This window comes from Lissotriton helveticus, chromosome 8, assembly GCF_964261635.1.
Source record: "Lissotriton helveticus chromosome 8, aLisHel1.1, whole genome shotgun sequence".
Classification (NCBI taxonomy): Eukaryota; Metazoa; Chordata; class Amphibia; order Caudata; family Salamandridae; genus Lissotriton; species Lissotriton helveticus.
Genome location: NC_136069.1, coordinates 910,324,282 through 910,340,353, shown reverse-complemented (window position 1 = coordinate 910,340,353; position 16,072 = coordinate 910,324,282). Strand labels below are relative to the sequence as shown.

The 16,072-nt window shown below is 42.5% G+C and overlaps 1 protein-coding gene across 2 annotated transcripts in view; it reads left to right on the top strand.

Annotated features, from left to right (window-relative positions):
• Positions 1–10,344, top strand: part of COL8A1 (collagen type VIII alpha 1 chain) — a 260,001-nt gene extending 249,657 nt beyond the window's left edge. For both annotated transcript variants that reach the window (XM_078657721.1, XM_078657720.1), the window contains one exon: positions 7,077–10,344. In XM_078657721.1, the coding sequence (XP_078513847.1) occupies positions 7,077–8,992 (1,916 nt within the window). In that variant the 3' untranslated portion in view covers positions 8,993–10,344. The remainder of the gene's footprint in view (positions 1–7,076) is intronic.
• Positions 10,345–16,072: the final 5,728 nt, after the last annotated feature.

Below are 16,072 nucleotides of genomic sequence, written 5' to 3'. Positions count from 1 at the left end.
GCAAGAAACAGTATTCCTGTGCGAGGCATGACTCTATTGCATAAGCTACTATTTTGATAGAATGTCCCTTCATACAGTTAGAAGATAAAGTCCGGATTAGCCAACCTTTGACTCTTAAGATCTATCTCAGTTAAAGTAACAATTCTTTCAAAAAGTATTAGCGGAAACCAGCTGCAGCCGCTGCAGGTAAGAGCAGTGGGGTGGTGGGAGCGGCTGGGTGGGATTTTAAGAGACGACCACGAGGGAAAATTAATTATAACATTTTCTCTTGTGGTCATCTCTCGAAATCCAGCCTCCACCCCCCCCCCCCCCCCACCCCGAGCTGGCCCCACTGCTTTTACCTTCAGCGGCTGTGGCTGGCAGAAACCCAGATAGCTACGCAATTAGCATTAGACAGGGAAAAAACATTTAGCCTTCACCCAAGAAGAAGGGAGTGCCCTGGTAGTCCTAGACTTTATACCAAGAGGGAAGGAATCTCACAAAACTCTCAGAACTTGGACATGGCAACTGCTAATTGTAGGTATTGAAGGTCTCTTCATTCTTCCCACAGACACAAACATCACCAAAGAAATTGTGTTAGTGGTACACATTGGTGTAACCCCTCTTAAGCACCAACCACAATTCTTCTCAGGGTGAGGCACAAGCAAACCCTAAATTAACCGATCCTCAACCCTCTAGTAGTTTGGCACAGAGCGGTCAGGCTTAACTCAAAGGCAAAATGTAAAGCATTTGTGCAACACTTCAAACAGTAGCACAGTGAAAACACGCCACAAAAGGAGCCCACAACAGAGTTAGAAAATAGAGTAATTTGTATTAAATAAAATGAACAAAACTATAGAAATCCAATCAGTAGAACTGGAGATATTCAATTTTGAAGATCTTAGTGAAAATAGTGCCAAAAGGCATAAAACGCCAGCTGTGGATATCTGTTTGCACCGGACCCGGACAAAGTCACAGGTTTAGGCTGACCTCGATGGAGTGCAGCTGGCTACATGGAGTCAGTGAGGCCCACAGAACAAAGTACTTTAAATCCCGGTTTGTCAGCACTGCGAGCATCCATTTAAAAAATGCATTGCGCTGATGAAGCAGTACGTCGGTTCCTAGATGCGGCAAGACTGTGATGTGAGGTCCTGCGTCTTCTTCAAGGATCCCATCAACCAGGGCTTGCAATGCGAAGTCCGGAGTCGAGGGTGCGCTGTGCAGTTGGGGTGATGCGCGGGATCTGAGGAGCTGCGAGGTTGCGATGCGGAGTCCATTTTCATTATTGAGGCTGCCGTCGATAAGAGATGCAAGGGCCTGTGCTGAGGCTGCACCCTGCAGCAGCAGTTCTGATGCCGTGATGGGCTGCAATGTGATGCAGGTCTTTCCAATGGTTCAGATCCACGCAGTAGCAGCGATGCATCGGTTCTGCTTGGGGTTGCGCAGCAGATGAGATGAGTTGGTTATGTTGGATACACAGAGGCTGGCAGAGCACCATAGGCCCACTTCTAATGGTCCAGGACTGGGGAGGCACTATTTGGCAGGGTAGAATCACAGATGGCAGAGTGCAGGTGCTGAATCAAGGTTGTTGGAGCCTTTCTCGCCCTGAGACTCAAGTAAGGAGGCAAGTCAACTATCACTTGGAGTCACATTTGGGTTTTGGGTTCAAGAGATGCAGTCCAGCAGAGCGGCAGTGCTTCAGCAGCACAACAGTCCTTCTTCCTGGCAGAGTATCCACAGGTTCAGAAGGTAACTGAAGAGTGGGTGTCTGATGTCCAGTATTTATACCTAGGTATGAAGTTGAGGTAGGGGAGTAGCTTCAAGAGGTTTTCCTTTAAAGTCCCCAGGCAACCTGACTCCCCTGGCCCGGTTCCAAACTAACTACAGGTGGTATATAGCTCTTTGTGTAGAGGCAGGGCACAACCTATTCATGTGTAAGTGGTCCTGTGCCCAGCTCCTCCCTCCCATCCTGCTAACAAAGGCCCATCCAGGCACACTTAAGCTCCCTATTGTGTGTGGCTGTCTAGAAGGAATACACAAAGCTCACCGTCAACTACACAAAGTCATGTGATCCATGGACAGGCTACAGGCACTAAATGGCTAAGGCAGGAACTAAAAGTGAAATTTCCAAAATTGTAATTTTAAATCTGCCTCCACCATAAGTTTGGATTTTTCATTACAATTCCAAAGCCACCAAACATGAACTGGTTACCTATACCCATTTGAAAATGACAGCTTATTAAATGTAATAAGGTAACTCCAATGTTAGTCTATGGAAGATGTAGGCCTTGCAGTAGTGAAAAACAAATTTAAGAGTTTTGTTTTTCTACCAGGACAGATACAACTTAAAAGTACATGTCCTACTTCTTATATGCACTGCAACCTGCCCTCTGAGCTGCCCAGGCCCTACCCTAGGGGTGGCTAATATGCATTAAAAAGGAAGGGTTGGGCATGGTAAAAGGGTTATTTTGCCAGGTCGAAATGGGCACTGAAAACTACATGTTATGTTATGTTATGTTATGTTAATATTATTTTTATAGCGCGCAGCTGCCCCAGCAAAGGGGCGTCCTGGCGCTTTTGACAGGTACTATAACATAACACAGAAAAGGAATAGGAAAGAAAAAAAGGGACAACTACTCAGAAGCAGGAAACAAGAAAGTTTTGATGGCACGCCTGAAGGTGAGCAGATCATTCAAAGCTCGGATATGCACCGGGAGCGAATTCCACAGCCCCGCAGCAAGCACCCGGTAAGAGCGGCCACCCATTCGGCAAAGTTTAAAGCGAGGGCAAACTGCCAGATGAAGAGCCTCTGATCTTAAGGATCTCAAAGGGATGTAGGGAATAAGCAAGTTAGTCAGAGCCGGCGGCAACATACACACAGGCTGGAATGACAGGCCTGAGACATGTTTAAAGGGTTACTTAAGTGGGAGGCACAATCAGTACTGCAGGTCTACTAGTAGCATTGAATTTACAGGCCTTGGGCGCATGTAGTGCCACTTTACTATGGACTTACAAGTAAAATATGCCAATTGGGGATCAGTCAATGTTAACATGTTTTATGAAGTGTACCATTGCACTTTAGCACTAGCTAAGTGTGCAGTTCGTCATCTTGGCAAATCTGGAAGTAGAGAAATGCAAAATTAGGCCCTGTTCAAAGTGGTGCCTAGACTCAACCTTAGCATAATACACAACACATGGCGGATGACCTCCCTTTCTTTGCAAGTCTTACGGTATGGGTCTAAAGCAACCGGAACATCCAGTTCTCATTTACAACTGGTTGCTATAGTAGCAACAAGGAAGTAAACAATTGCGGACAATCAGGCAAAATGTTTATCATTCAGAGGATCAAATAGTGCCTGCTGGAGCACTAGAATATTGAGAGAATGTTCAAGCAAGTCAGAGGAGTGTGAACAATGAACCTCCATTTGGCAAAACTACAGATCCATGCAGCTACCAGTTGTACAAAATCTTCAAGTGATTATCATGTTTCCCTGAATTCCCGGGTTTGAGGCCCTTTGCCATTGAAAGGTAGAAATTGTCAATTCATTTTACGTTTTCTTATGGAGAAACTACAACCTCTGCAGAGACTGGTGTTGTAATACAGGAAGGCCTGAGTCACAACCCCAGAAAGAGAAATTTGACCAATGGGGCCTAGAATAAGACCCCATAGCTGGTTTCTTGGAACTTTGCTTTAGAGTCCTTAAAGAATAACTGTTTGGGAGGTTATTTTCCAAACAAGGTATTGTAAGATAGCTGAAGGCAAAGAACAGACACACCAAAGATGGTAAACGCAGTCCGGTGGGAAGTCATGGAATGAACCACTCTCATTTGGGAGAAGATGTGATAATCTAATTCAGTCTGAGATGAAGAAGTTAAAATAATGTTTTTACCCTAAACCGAGCACAGGAAGCCCTTTGAAAGCCACAGAGTTAGGTGTACTTATTATGATTATAAACTTCCTCAATTGGACATTGCTGGATATTAGTCTTGTGTAGAGACAGAAGGATGCATCCAAGGACTTGAGGAGTCTGCGTTAGGTCACCCATTCACAACACAGTCATGGACATTAAGATGTTATGGAATATCATGGAAAACTATTATTCTTATTAGCTGCATGTTGCTAAACCCTTTTACGAAAGATCAGTATTGATTTGAACACAGTGGTAGGTGCTTAGTGTTTGAGACATGCAAAATATTAATTTGTTTTGCACTTGTCTTAATGGTATTCTGGTGGTATGACTTAAAACAATAAAGGATACATTTTGTGTCACACACTCATATTAGTATTTTCCTTATGTTAATAAAAGAAAATCCACCCCTTCACATTCATGCACTACACTGTCTTAACACTGAACACTGTTTACTGTAAAAATGTCTAGTTTATTCAAGGTAATCAAATCTTTACATATCCAGAATTACGATCTTATATAAAACATCCTGTATACAATATTTCATTGATATAACACAATATTATTCTAATATTTTAAAACCATTATTCATACTATGTGCAAAATATCATCACCAAAATATCTCAATATTACCTAACACAAGTTTTTTGTTGAAAACAAGCATTGGCATAGCCAATAGGTCTCGCTTTTGGGACCTTATAAGTGTTTAGCCATGCAACAGTTGATGTTGTTGCCCCAAGGATATTGTGCTGCATAACTACAGGAAGAAATGGAGAGAAAGAAAGAAAGAGAAAAAGAAAGAAAGAAAAAAGAGAAAGGGAAAGAAAGAGAGAGAGAGAAAGAGGGAGAAAAAGGGAGAGAGAGAAAGAGAAAGAAAGAGAGAAAGGGAAAGCAAAAGAAAGAGAGAGAAAGAGAAAGGGAAAGTGTTGACGTTTCAACCCTAAAGGCGCACAACTGATATGTTGCGGCGGGTCTTCATCAGGACAGAGAACAGCCTAGGGTAGATGAGACATAGTGTAAGTGGGTGTTCTTAAATGAGCTGAGATTAGATGTGGACTGGTGATGAATATTACTCACCCCAAATACCAGAGACGTCCCGCGCAGTGTGAGGGAAGCCAGATGGATCTAACAAACTAACGACGGTTGGTCACCGGGTTCTAATGTAACTTAAATATATAAAATTAAAAAAGCGCACTACTGGGGATCTGGTCTTACTTGCCAAAGTCAGGAAAGACGTGAAGAAAAACTCAGAAACTAATACAAAAGTGAAACCATCCCATCCAAGGGAGACATACGAATCACAAGCAATCTAAAAGGAAGTTCCAATACATAGTTTTATGGTCTGCTTGGGTCTGTTCCGTTTTAAATATAGCGCACTGGCTACATTGGAAATCTAATCTTACCTATGGAATAGCTCGAGGACTGGAAATATTCCAATTTAAGGCAACATGAATGAATCAGAGCCGGAAGACCTGTGAAAAACCCGAGTGAGAAGAATGGGGGTGAGAGGAAAGAAGGGGAGGGAAAACGGGAGGGAGGGGAATTATTAAAATCAAATATATTGAAAGGAAGGCTCAATCCTATTTAAAGCTTGAACACCACAACGGTAATTAAGTCTTACCTGTGGCTGAATAAAGAGGCTGGAACAATCAGACAAGTTTGGAATGAATCCAGGCAAAAAAGTCCTAAAAAACTTAAAACGGGGACTGTCAGGGATTTAAAAAACGGAGGTTGGAGGAATCATGAGGAATCAAAGGTTAACAGAGAACTCACCGTAGAAGCAGGCAGCCGCTTTGCAGTCTTGAAACTGACTGCGTGTCACTATATTAAATAAGCAAGCTTGCACCGGCGTGCACAAGGACGTGTTGTAGCAGCTGACTGCTTCTGCCAAAGTAGACCTCAATCACTCTGACGGAGACCTGTTTGTGGTAGCTATGGGCCGTATGCTGTGTGCGACGTAGTGCAGCAGCTGACTGATGCTGAAAAACACTCCAACGTGTATGCCCTCATGACAGCTACAAGCTTTATGAAAGCCAGACCAGTTCTGCCTTGATTATGAAGACAATGTCTCAAGATATTCAATAAATAAACAAAGGGAGCCAAAGAGAAGACTGCTTTTGCCCAAGCGGGCCGTCAATCACTCTGACGTAGACCTGTTTGTGGTAGCTATGGGCCGTATGTTGTGCGTGACATAGTATTGCAGCTGACCGATGCTGAAAAACACTCTAACTTGTATCCGCTCATGACAGCTACAAGCTTTATGAAAGCGGGCCAGTTCTGCCTTGATTATGAAGACGGTGTCTCAAGATATTCAATAAATAAACATAGGGAGCCAGAGAGAAGGAGCAACAACACCAGCGGCCGCGAGACACGCTCTGTGGTAGGGGAGGGGCGTTGAAGTGCGAGGAAGACAGAGAGGCAGAGCGAGGCGCGCGCGCTTGGGAGAGCGAGAGGAAAGCCAGATGGCTCCTCTGCTCGTAACTGTGCGCGTAACCGCGCACTCTATCCCACCCAAAAAGTTGTGGTCGTCTTTTTAAAGCCCACTCACTAAATGTTTTACTAGAGCACCGCATGCGCTAGCTCAGGCAAGACCTAAAAAGGAATTACTCTGATCTATACAATCACAGAACTGACAATTACCATAATCGCTCGAGAAATACAAATTCCATCACAAGATAACTTGTGATATTCTGTACATAGTATGAATAATGGTTTAAATCCTTTAGAAAACTATTGAATTATATCAATGAAATATTGTATACAGTATGTTTTAAATATGACAGTAATTCTGGGTATGCAAAGATATTCTTACATTGAATAAACTAGACATTTTTACATCAAACAGTGTTCAATGTTAAGGCAGTCTATTGCATGCATGTGAAGGGTGGATTTCCTTTTATTACCTAAAGGCGTATTCTAATATATGGTGTTGACAGTGAGAGTGTGTAACACAAAAGGGATCCTTTCTTGTTTTAATTAATATTTGACCCTGTCCCTTTTGGTTAGAGGGGTAGCACTACCATATTTGTGGAATTCTGGTGGTATTGTCATTTTTTTAATGTTGAAATGGAAACAATGCTCCATTTATCATGAATATTTGCTATGACCTGATCTCCTTCCACGTATGTGTTTCTGTAAGTGGTTGCACTTTTATAGCGGTTAATATTTTATTCATTTGTTTCCTTCTAGAAATGCCACTGTCTGCACAAAGAGGAGAGCAAGGTCCACAAGGAGAGCCTGGAGTAAGAGGGCCACCTGGACCTCCAGGACCACCAGGTCATGGACTCCCAGGACTAAAGGGAAAGCCAGGACCACAGGGCCCAGCAGGTTATCCAGGTGTTGGCAAACCAGGAATGCCAGGAATGCCAGGAAAATCTGGGGGCATGGGGATGACAGGACCAAAAGGTGAACAGGGGCCAAAGGGAGAGAAAGGACACATGGGACTGCCAGGACCACAAGGGCCTCCTGGTTCACCAGGTCTTCCGGGAATTGGCAAGCCAGGTAACCAGGGCTTGCCTGGACAACCAGGGCCACGAGGTGAACCAGGATTGAAAGGACATCTAGGAAATCCTGGTCTTCAAGGGCCCAAGGGGGACAAAGGAGTTGGAATGCCAGGCTTGCCAGGGCTGAAAGGTCATCCTGGGTTGCCTGGCCCTTCAGGACCAGTAGGACTTCCAGGTATTGGAAAACCAGGAGTAAATGGGATTCCAGGCCAGCAAGGACCAGCGGGCAAATCTGGACCACAGGGCGAACCAGGTCTACAAGGCCCAGTGGGTCAACTAGGAGCACAGGGACCCCCTGGCCTTCCAGGAATTGGAAAACCAGGTCAAGATGGAATTCCTGGCCAAAACGGATTCCCTGGTGGAAAGGGTGAGCAGGGGCCTCCAGGTTTACCAGGAGCTCTCGGTTTACCAGGTATTGGCAAACCTGGATTCCCAGGTCCAAAAGGTGACCAGGGTGTAGGTGGTCTTCCTGGTGCACTTGGGCCAAAAGGTGAAAAAGGTCACGTTGGTGATCCAGGAATAGCTGGCCCTCCAGGAGAACCAGGCCCAGTTGGGCAACCTGGTGCAGTAGGACCACCAGGAGTAAACGGGTTCCCAGGACCTAAAGGGGAAGGTGGGGCGGAAGGTCCTCTTGGCCCAGTTGGCCCTAAAGGTGAAACAGGGTTACCAGGTCTTCCAGGAAATCAGGGGTTTCCCGGTGAAGTAGGTCCCCAAGGTGTAAGAGGGCTACCAGGACCAATTGGACCAAAAGGGGAGGGTGGTGATAGGGGTCTACAAGGTCTTCCTGGGGGTTCAGGGGCACCTGGACCTAAAGGAGATGCAGGAATCCCAGGAGACCAGGGCCCACAAGGCCCCACTGGAATCCCAGGAATTATTGGGCCAGGCGGTCCAATTGGAGAGCCTGGTTTTCCAGGCCCTAAAGGTGAACAGGGTGTGGCAGGAAACCCTGGACTTCCTGGGGTAGGTGCACCAGGTATAACAGGACCAGAAGGGCCAACTGGAAGACCAGGACCTTTGGGTCCTACAGGGCAGCCCGGGCCACCTGGGCCCCCTGGACCTCCTGGTATGCCTGGCCTTCCTGTGGTTATTCCACCAACACCGCCAAGCATGGGACAATATTTGCCAGAGATGGGACCAGCAATTGATGGAGTGAAGAGTCAACCAGACTACAAAAATAAAAAAGGAAAACATGGAGGAGTCATTTATGAGATGCCAGCATTTACAGCATCAATAACCACACCTTTCCCACCAGTAGGAGCGCCAGTGAAGTTTAACAAATTGTTGTACAATGGTAGACAGAACTACAACCCACACAGTGGCATCTTTACCTGTGAAATTCCAGGAGTGTACTACTTTGCGTATCATGTTCATTGCAAAGGCGCAAATGTGTGGGTGGCTCTTTACAAAAACAATGATCCAGTAATGTACACATATGATGAATACAAGAAAGGATTCCTCGATCAAGCTTCTGGAAGTGCAGTGCTACAACTCATGCATGGAGACAGCGTGTATATTCAGATGCCATCAGAACAAGCTTCAGGACTCTACGCTGGAGAATATGTGCATTCATCATTCTCTGGATATTTATTGTATCCGATGTAAAAAGGAGAACAAGCAAAACTCTGAACACTTATTGCTTCACAATTTTATATCAATGAAAACTAAAGTGAATACATTTTGGATCATATCTTAGGAAATAAAGCATCGGCGTAGCCATCTACGATAATCACAGTGTGAAATATGAGCAGTGTGAGGGTCCTGCTCACAGCGGTTCTCAGGTCAGAACACTATTGGCACCTGTGCTGGCCAGATTTATGCAAGCCCATGGTGAATTTTGTCTGGGTGCCTACTCATTCCAATGCAAAAACAGTCATAATCACTTGACTAGTGTCTTATGTAAATACAAGGTATGACCGTCTGTATCTCAATCATTAGCATTTGAGAGCGATACATTTGAGCTTATTGGAGCCACAGCATTACACATGAGAATTTTCCAGCAATACAATCCTGACTTCTTTAGATGCATTAAGATGTCAAGGCAAATGATACAATCCTGTCTGAATCCCCATTGTTGTCCTATTTGTCCCTAATGAACTGAAGAAAAATAATATATATGTAAATCTGTTTTTTCTGTTTATCTCTCTGACAAATGTACCTCTTGTGTTTACCATTGACAGATGTATAGATTTGCATTATGTACATGGAAAATGAGAGCACACAATAGTATTGAATAATGTTTACATCTGAACACGTAATGTTCAATGTGCCAAATACATCTCATCATATACAAAGCAAGAGTAAAATACTAGAGCAAAGCATATCACTAGAATGTCAAGGAATTTAATGTTGTCAAAGGGGGATTACATTTCTATATGAGCACAAACAAGCCTCCTCAATTTCGATATACAAATCCAAATAAAATGGAAGGTACTGTATGATCATCCTCGTGCTAATCGTGTAGCAAATACTTTTGCTACAAAATATTTAAGCTAAAGAATTAAAATGCAGTGCAATGATTTGTTTCTTTTGCGTTTCACAGTAGACTGTGAACGACTACCTTTATTGATTTTTTGTGTTTTTTTAAAGTAAAACTTTAGCAAGTGGGAATAGCAAGAACCTAATATCTTGTCAAATGCTATTTTCTGTAAAAGTAAAACGAGAAGAAGTGGAATGAAGTCAGATTAAACGAATTGAAATAATGATACTAACTATTCCTGGCAATGCCTTTTTTAAGTGGTTGGTTGTTGTTTAGCACCCAGAGATTTTGTAACAGGAAGCTCTAAATTTTGTACCATGTTAAATATAAAGGAACGCAGAACAACAGAGCAGTGACAAAAAAACTGGAGGAGAGGATTTGGTAAATGTTAATACAAATTGAGATGTTAATGGCTGATAACTTTTATATTTAAATTTTTGTACGGATTTGAAAGGTATCATTAAATGTTTGAAAATGATTCTTTCTCACTTCTTGTGTTTGTAACCTTGATAAATCAGCTCGATTGGATTTGTCTAATGACTTTGAAAGATACTATTTGTTCCAGCAAAGCGAAGATGTAAATACTTCTAACCGGATTCTCAAACTTCAAAACAAAAATTTGAAATTTGCTCAACTGGATTATTCTTTTTACAAGTACATTTAGAGCTTTTTGAATTTGGACACAATTCTAGGAGTACACCTTGATATCTAAAGAAGTCAAAGATACCCCTGAGTTTTGGTTTTCAGGAATGGAATTTCTGCATGTGAATGGTAATGTGCAAAAACTGTTACTTTTTTTCTCAATGTGGGAACATGTGGGATTTTTTAATTTTTTTTTTTTTTGCTGAGCGTAAAAAATTTGTTTTGTTGAGAACACCCACATCCCATGGTTTTGTAACTATTCACCAACTTGTGATGGAGAACCCACCCTAGCTTCACCCAAGAAATAGGAACACAGGCATTCCATCTGACTGTGAAAACCGCTTTTGCAAAATACCGCCCTTTCTGACTTACAGACTCTTGAATGTGATCGTATCCACACAAATACTTTTTTGTGCACCTAATTGTAAGTTTGGTATGCAAAAAGTTTTAAGGTCAGGTCCATTTGCAGAGATATCTTACTGCCTTTGTTTATCAGTATAGAGCTATTTAAAGGAAAATGTTTGAAATGGCTCTAGAGAAAATCAAGGAATTGCAGAAGACTGGTCTTTGCCCTAGCAAGTGAAATCTGCTGTGGGTTTTCAAAACCCTGAACAGTACGAAAAACATCCAATCGTGTATTCCACATGAAAATTTCTTCGAGAATGTTCACAGAAGCCCATCTTGTGGGTTGCAAACACTTAAATCGTAAATTCCCCTAAATGCATCCATTAAAATGCTGAGCCATGTAAATAGTTTCATTGGATTACATTTACAAGTCAGTTTCCCCTTTACTCTTCTCTTTATGGATGTTTAAAACTATTGCACAAAGCGAACTATTTACCATCATGAGGTGTGTTAGAAGAGTATTCAGTTTACCAGCAACATAAAAACAAAATTGGCAAAGCCAATAAGTCTGTTGTTGGTGTTGTCCGGCAGCCTTTGGTTATGGTAATTTTTGTTTTGCTTTGTCATGGTAAACCAGGCTTTTATCAATCTACAAAACATCATTGGCAAAGGCAAAAATATTTAGTTGTTTCAGAAAAACACTCATTACCATAGTAGCCCCTGACCCAGAAGGGTATTCATTGTGTGTCAATGTGCTCTTTGTAAAAGGGCAGCATGATGTAATTCAAAGAATAGTCACCCAGTGGTTGAAGTGTGCTGACCCATTGCCACATGAGGCATGCTGCAGAGGCCAGATGACAAATGTAAATGACAGAACTACGGACTAATGGATGAAGTATGTCTAAAAACTGTATAAGTAACTATATTTTACATATAATGTTAGTAAAAGGTCTTGGCTAACATCTAAGATCTAAGAATCATATCAGTCAGTCATTGGCTGCCAGCAGCTGACCCTTATTAATGCTGTTTTGCAATAATTTTGTAAAACGTTCTTATAAGTAGATAGGCTTGCAAAGGCAGCCAGGTAGAAGTGCTTGCAAAGACAGACAGATGGAAATGCTTGCAAAGACAGATAGACAGATAGAGATGCTTGCAAAGACAGACAGATAGAAAGGCTTGCAATGACAGAGAGAGGCTTGCAAAAACAGAGAGAGAGGCTTTCAAAAACAGTTAGAGAGGCTTGCAAAGACAGACAGATAGAGCTGTATAGACAGACAGCGTGAGCTAGATGGATGGATGGATGGAAAGATAGATAGATAGATAGACAGATAGATAGATAGACAGATAGATAGATAGATAGATAGATAGACAGATAGATAGATAGATATGCAAAGATAGGTAGATATATGGGACAGGATATTTGGATAAATAGCAGGGCTTCAATTAGTGAATATAATAATATTTTAATGTCTATAAAAGCACGACATACAAGAACACTAAGGGGAACGCAGAGGGTCACTGCTGGTGCAAAACTATTACACTGCGGCATAACACATTCACATACCTGGGGGTCCACATATCCCACCTCCCAGACCTAGTGTGGAAACTTAATTTCCAGGGCCTTCACCACTTCACTCGATCGAGACCTTCATCGTTGGCAATGACTGCCACCTAACCCGTTGGTGAGCAGCGCTTTTTAAAGATGGTGTGCCTTCCGCAGTAACTATATGCATTAGCACACTTCCCGCACCCCATACCAAGGCAATGGTTCAGCTCCCTAACCTCCAAGCTGACTTCCTTTATCTGGGTCGGGAAGCGCTATAGGGTGGCCTTCACAGCGCCATGCAAGTCACCTTTTGACGGGGGATATTTATGCATACTACCTGGCGGCGCAACTAGGCCCATCAACAAATGGGTTTCAAGTTGATGGACTGACCCAACATACCACCTGGAACTCCATGCATTGGGATTTGAGGGCCTGCTCATAGCCCTGTATGGGGAGTCAGTGTCAAGGGAGATGCCCTCCTGTCCCCGTGTGGCAATATGCTGCTGGAGGGTAGCACTGCGTTTGATTCCCTGGGATCGCAGGCAAACCAAGCTCACCCCCCTGTGGTGTAGCTCGTGGCTCCGTCAGTTCTCTTCCTTGAGGGTATTCTATCAGTGGGATAGCATAGGTATCACATACTTGGGCGATGTTTACAAAGGGATGGCACTGATTTTCTTCCAAGAGCTGCAGGAACAGTACACCATAGCCCACACACAGTTGTTTCCCTTTCTCCAAATGTGACACGTCATGGCAGCGCACCTCTGATATCCCTCACCCCCCCACCCCCCCCCCCCCACCCCCCAGGCACACAAATCCCAGAACACAGCCCGCTAAAAGCAAAGATACTCATGGGGTGATTGGGGAAGGGAGCAATTGCCCAAATCTATTGTACATTGATCATCCATACCCCGGATAACTGACTCCCTTTGCCAGAAATGGGTTGGATGGATGGGAGGCTTGAACAAGGATGATTAGTGAGAGGCTTGTATGGCCCCTAGAGAACTGGTGTATCTCCGTACGATTGTGCATGATCCAGATAAATTACGTACATGCAGCCTACCTGTCTCCTTTATGCATACAACAGATGTTCCCTGCTGCTGGCTCCCTGTGTGCATGCTGCAAGTAGCCTGCTGCCAACCTCCTGATTGTCGCATGGAACTGCCCTGGGATGCTGCCATTCTGGAGCAGGGTGGAGGGAGCAGGGAATTATTGAGGTCCTGGACAATGATCCCTCCAATTATTCTTCTTCGTGTGCTGCAACAGAATGTTTGCGTGCACAAGTTTATAGCTTGTGTGTGCAACTGAGTGCTAAGATGTGCAACTAGGAAAACAAACTAGCTACCACTTGAAGGTTGATAACAAGCATTCGGAATGTCAATAGGCCTGGCTTTATTTGAACGTGCCTCTTTAGTCATTAATGGGTTTAGGTACATAGTAAGTCATCATACATGCATTCTGTTACTCATCCTTGCACTCATGCATCTATTCATCACAGAGTCACTCTTGCATTCACCCATTAACACAACAACAATAAAATGCATGCACAAACTTAGGAAAGAAATTAAAGAATAAAAAGAAAAAATGCTATATCCTAAAAACGGCAGACATATGCTTGCAATAACAAAATTAAACAAAGCATCAGCTGGCCATCTTGCAATGGTACTGTACATAGTGTATTGTTTTATAGTTGGATCTGACCACCATATTACAACCAACATGTTGGCTATTTTGCAATGTTAAAAACAACAAAACCTTATGGATAATATTATTCCATGGTGATTTAAATGCAGTGGCTGTACATTTTGCAGTACACTGCAGATGGAGTGAGCGGCAAGCAAGGTGTGAGTTAGAATAGCCTTTGGAGGTGTGGCAGGTGTTAATCATGAAAATAAAAAGAGAAAAAGGAAAGAAATGAAAAGGGACCTATAACTAGAACATGGAAAACTAAAGGACTGGCCCACCAACCTTGGCACTGAAATGCACTCATTTTCTGGTGGCTGTGCACATGTGGTCAAACAAAAGTCATTCACAGGACAAGAGAGTCAATAACTGAATTGGTATATATACCACTGGTATATATAGCTGGGGTATATATGTTTTTTATTACAAGATCTTGACAGACAACTAAGCCTGTCAGAACTTCTGAAGAGATTCTAGAAACAATATTATCAGTGCAAATCGTGTACCCCTAAAATTTGTCCACTTGGTAATAAACACAAAGTCTTGCCTAAAAATGGATCTATGAGATTTCATTTAACAAAATATGTCTGGAGGCTTTAACAGGGAACAATAAACATCCAATCTCAAAGACCTATTGGTTTTGACAGGTGCAGTTCATAATAAATAAAGGAGGCCTACTGCCTTTGCCAGGACTTATCATAAGAAATAGATCAGACCTATGTTACATGAAATAACGTTTCCGAATGAACTAATCAGATCTATAGCATTTGTGGTTGACTCATCACTGTATTCGAGGCAGGCCAACTGTACTGAGCATAAGCTTTACTACAAGAAAACCATCAATAAAATTGCACATATATTCAAAATTACAGTTGTCTAAACATTTTTACAAAAATCTAAGAAGGTCTAACAAGGATTATCATAGTGCAAATCTTCTATGTCCACAGTTTATTTGAGTAAGTCGTCAATACCAAAACCCTTCCCTACTACGGTAATATTTGAAATTCCATATAAGTACCATAACAATCCCCAATAAAGGCCTACTGGTGTTAACAAACACGTTCACAATAATCAACCCAGTCCTACTGCCACCGTCACTAAGTTTTTTTAATAAACAGATCAGACGCATGGCATCGGACATAACTTTTCTCAGTGAACGAATCCGGTCTATAGTCATTTTCCTTGGCTTCACACCATAACCAGTATAGTGTGCAAGACCTTATAACCAGTGAGCGTAACGTTATAAAATTACAAATGCGATTAAAAATATCTGTTGATTCTCTCTCACAGTTGTCAACATCATTAGAAATCAGAAAGACCACTGCAAAAGATTCTGGTACTTGAAGTTTTCGGAAGCATTTGCAGACTATAAGCAGGGCCACTGGAATTACACAATTTTGCAGTTGCATTTTCTGCATATTTATGGATTTTATATATTTGCCCCTTAATCCATCATCTGCTGCACAATCTGCAGATTTTAACAAAAAAAGGTTTATATTACAAGAGCAAAAGGATAATAAGTTACTAAAAATGCGGCAAGACAGGTTGTCACACAGTGGAAGGCCCTTTGCAAAGGTTGACTGGTCCTCTTTCTGTTACTTATTGCTGTATTAGGGTGTTACTACTAAGGTGATCCCTTTTTCCAGACAGTGTTAATCTGTGCAAAAAGTACCAAATTAAGGAAGCAATACAACCACATTCTTCACAATAATTTGCCTTTTATTGCGGTAGGATTTAGTCAACCACAACACATAATTTGGTCTTCCCTGACCACATAATTCCAGTTGCTCTGACTATAAGTAAACAGGAATGTGGTACTACTCTCTGTAACCTTTCTGTTACATCGGATAGAGGACCCTGAAGACAGAATTACCTAAGTAGTAGGACTGTGAGGATTAATTGTACTGGTTATTTTTTAAACTATGAAAATCCGCATCAGTGAAAATCAGAGGAGTTTTGAATAACACAAACATGGGACCTACATGGTCGTACC